A 4,489-nucleotide genomic window follows, 5' to 3' on the forward strand; every position below is an offset into this window, starting at 1 on the left:
GTGTTTAAGTTAAACTAACTGTGGAAATTAAATGTATTGCAAAGTTGTATTGAGAAATAATAAACTAGTTTTATTTAAGAAAGGACTTGTATTGCTGAAGTTACTCGGGAAGAATTTCTACAGGAAATTAGCAAACGAACAGAGACATAACAGTATGAATTCGTTTATTTATGTAATATCAGATAATAATATTGAACGTAAAAGTTTACCCAGACTCCAGATGTCAGCCTGGAATCCGTCATATTCCTGCTGGTTCAGTATTTCAGGTGCTGCATAAACATAACTTCCACAATGCTCACGGAGTCGATGAAGATCTCCCCCTACTGCCGCTAATCCGAAGCCTAAAAGAAAAATAAACATAACTTCCACTATGTTCATGGAGTCGATGAAGATCTCCCCCTACCACCGCTAATCTGAAGCCTAAAAGAAAAATAAACATAACTTCCACAGTGCTCATGGAGTCGATGAAGATCTCCCTCTACCACCGCTAATTTGAAACCTAAAAGAAAAATAAACATAACTTCCACAGTGCTCACGGAGTCGATGAAGATCTCTCCTACCACCGCTAATCCAAAGCTTAAAAGAAAAATAAACATAACTTTAGGGCTGTTCCAATATATTGTAAAAAGATGGTAGGATACTATTCTGAGTGTTACTCAGTGTTACAGGAGAAGGAGTGGGGGTATCTTTAAATGATAAGTAAAAAAGTATTAACCAATTTAAAAAATCATATATTAGGCAAGACTGACACTTATTGTATGAGTGACTGTTGTATGGCACATTGTATTTAAAATCACGTTTGCATTGCAATTTTCACGTGGGGGAGGCGGAGAGCATAACTTAATGCAGCCTGGAATCAAGGTGATTGTTATAAGAGATTAAATATTATGGAAAGCGGTCAAATGTCCCCATCAGCTCCAAAGGCAATCTTAGAATTCTTTTGACCCAGAGAGGAGTATGCCATATGCTCAACACGCCAATGCCATCATTCTATGCTCTCGTAGGCAAAGTACTAAAAGATAAGAAAATTCTATAAAATATTTTCGTTAGATAAAATCATTAGAAATTATAAAACTCCTCTGTATAATTACTACTAAACCATCAGGGGTGTAATGACGATTGGTTGTTTATTGAAATCGAATATTAACACTGCACTTTTCAGTTTGAGAATTAGATAAAATAGTCATTGAGTTTGGATGAAAAAATTACTTAAAGATACCTTTAACTCAGCAGTAAAAACCATAACTATTACATGTGTGTGCATGATGGTCGTGGGGGGGGGGGAGGCATGGTAGCTTTACGTAATTGGGAACACTGATGGTGGCTAGTGTGTTACTGTGTGATATGTAAGGAGAGGGAGGAGGTTAAATTTGTATTAAACTGTGTGATGTAATACTTAAGCACTCCCTTTTGCTGTTGTTTTGTATTTATGTCTGAGATAAATAGTTTATAAAACAGAAATAGTGTAAATGTATTTTTATAAATACTTAAAATTGACGGGACTGGTCATTTTATAAGAATAAATAGTACGTTTACGAGCAGCCAATCTAATATTTTAATTAGAGTGTGACACATAAAACTTGTTTCATTAATATCTTTAGAGTGATTTAGGCTTAATATTTTACTTTTAGCTACTGATTACTAATAAGTTTAATGGTTTACTTCTTGACGCTAGGCCTAACATAAGCAACGATTTGGCTGCTGCATGCAGTGGATTTTCTTTCCTTATAACAAGTAAGGTAAATACTTTATTATTTTAATTATCTAAGTGTTGTTGTTGCTTTTATCTTAAAACAGATGCTTGGGCATCCTGGTGTACCTCCAAGCTTGATGTTTTTGTTTTCGTCTACGAAGATGTTGTCTAATTTAATGTCCCTGTGGCACACACCCACAAGGTGACAAGCGTTCGTGGCATCCACTAGCTGCCGAAAAATCCGTCGTGCTTCTGCTTCCAATAGAAACTTTTCACTGTTAACGTAGTTCCGAAGGTCTCCACAATCCATATATTCAAATACGATGAAATGGGCGTTCCGTGTTTCAATGATTTCAAGGGTCTGGATCTTGATAATACAAGTAAAGTTTATATTTCAGAAACTTATGGCATGATTATTAAACAAAAAAATCATCGATTTACCTTCTCATACAATTCTTTATATTTCACTCAGAGTATAGTTTGGCTCATCTGAAGGTAAAAACACACAAGAATAAGGTAGCTCTAATACCGAAACAAATAATGCTAACTTAGAACTTTCACAGGCCACAAACCCAAGTACTACTTCGTTTCCAGTACTATAATCAGCATACCAACGAGAATGTAAAGCATTACATTTTATTTTACGAGGCTTTAATCAAACATTCAACTGACGTGTAATTCAAATTTTACCTCAGATCTGGTTTGTAAATGTTTAGCTGTAACAACTATCCTTACACTCAGATAAGAAGACACCGACTTGCAGAAAGAGGCAGAAATATGAGCAACTTAACTATAAAAAAACACAACATCACTGGAACATTTGTAAACACAATTCAGAACACTGACTGGGTGATAATGTCATATATTTTATAACATTATCACAAATGATGGCTGGAGACGGCTTGAATGGGTAATGAAGAAAAACTTTAATATAAGTTTAGCATAACAGCAAATGTACAACGTTTCGACAAGGTTTTGTCATCATCAGTTACAAGTAATTTTCACTGACACGGATATACTGACGTGTCACCTGAAAAAGCCACTGTCAAAGAAGAAACTCTACCCAGTTTTGAGAAAGGAAACAGTGAAGCCCTTGATGAAGTTACTACCACTGATGTGACTGTTAAAGATAATAGGACAATTCCCGATGGAGCAGATGAACCCCACGTGAAGCATAAGCCAATGAGATGGAGATCAATACGGAAGAAGATACGTCCCGTAAAATTAAGAGACTTTGTTGAATTTTAATTTTTGTGTTTGTATTGTTTGTAAATTCTGTAGGTTTAATTCAATTATTGTTAATTATCTATTGGTTCAGTTTAAGTGGCTATTGTTCGGGATTAACAATACTAAGGAAGGGGCAGTGTTACTACAGCGGAAGTCACGTGACCCTAGTAACACGTGATGAATATCTAGAAGATTTACGAAGAGACGAGTGTACCCTTTTATGGTATTGTTACATCTCTGTTCGTTAGTTAATTTTCTGTAACTTCGTTCCGACGAAACTTTAGCGACACAAGTCCTTTCTTAAATAAAACTGATTTATTCTTTCTAAATATAAATTTGTGATACACTTAATTTCAACAGTCGCGCTATAACAACGAATGTCTCACGTGCTCAGTTCAACAATACTCTCTGACTGCAGTTCAATTACTCATTACCTCTTCACGTTGTGACCATCTTATAAATATACGAGTCTACCCCAATCTAGTAGTCTCCCGATAATTCACGAAGGTTCGAGAGAAGGACGTGACGTGATACTAGTCACGTGATCTCGCTGACGCAACACTGCCCCTCCTTAGTATTGTTCATCCCAAACAATAGCCACTTACATTAAACCAATAACAATTAACAATAACTTTATTAAATTTACAGAATTACAAACACAAAATTACAATGCAACAAAGTCTCTTAATTTTATGGGACGTATCCTCTTCCGTACTGGTCTCCGTCTCGTTGGCTTCTGCTTCATATGGGGCTCATCTGCTTCATCAGGAAATGTTCTATCGTCGATAACAGTCACATCAGTGGTAGTAACTTCATCAAGAGCTTCACTATTTTCCCTTCTCAAAACTGAGTAGAGTTTCTTCTTCGATGGTGGCTTTTTCAGGTGGCACGTCTTCAGCAGCATCATTTGTTCTGTTGCCCACTTCGTCCCAACTGAAATGTCCTGGACCGTGATAACGCCAAAGCCTGTTGGCATGCACCACTTTTGGCTTACCTCGCCGACCACATTTTACCTGAAAAGTCACGTCTGAGAGACAATCCACTATATCATATGGGCCTTCCCATGGAGAGGACAACTTAGGAGACTTTCGTTTGGTCTTCCTGGGATTATACAACCACACCTTGTCTCCTGGTTCAAAGCTGACTTCAGTAGATCTCTTACCATTAGATAGCTTCATCGAATCAGCAGACGTTTTCAAGTTGATGGTGAATATCATCCATCCTTTCCGATATCACTTTCACAAACTCTGACACATTCTCAGGCAACTCTTCATAAGGTAGGCATCCTGTTAACAGATCCACTGGCAACCGAAGTTCCCGACCAAACATCAACTTTGCTGGAGTGTATCCAGTGGTTTCATGCTCTGCTGTCCTATAGGCCATCAACAGTGGAGGGAGTAAGACATCCCAGTCATCTTGGTGGCTATTACAAAACCTTGCCAATTACTGTCCCAGTGTCCAGTTGTACTTTTCTACCATCCCATCAGACTGTGGGTGAAGTGGCGTTGTTATGGTCTTTCGTATGCCAAACAACTTGCAGCATTCTTGGAACACAGCTGATTCAAAGTT

At 37.4% G+C, this 4,489-nt stretch overlaps 1 protein-coding gene across 1 annotated transcript in view; it reads right to left on the reverse strand.

The window, feature by feature from the left end:
* The window catches only part of LOC106476582 (carbon catabolite-derepressing protein kinase-like), a gene marked incomplete at its 3' end in the record, with an annotated part of 7,708 nt that extends 5,705 nt beyond the window's left edge, over positions 1–2,003 (reverse strand). Inside the window, exons 1-2 of the mRNA XM_013937228.1 lie at positions 1,820–2,003; positions 210–341 (exon numbers count right to left, since the gene is read on the reverse strand). Coding sequence (XP_013792682.1) covers positions 210–341; positions 1,820–2,003 — 316 coding nt within the window. The remainder of the gene's footprint in view (positions 1–209; positions 342–1,819) is intronic.
* Positions 2,004–4,489: the final 2,486 nt, after the last annotated feature.

Source organism: Limulus polyphemus, unplaced genomic scaffold, assembly GCF_000517525.1.
Source record: "Limulus polyphemus unplaced genomic scaffold, Limulus_polyphemus-2.1.2 Scaffold10943, whole genome shotgun sequence".
Taxonomy (NCBI): domain Eukaryota; kingdom Metazoa; phylum Arthropoda; class Merostomata; order Xiphosura; family Limulidae; genus Limulus; species Limulus polyphemus.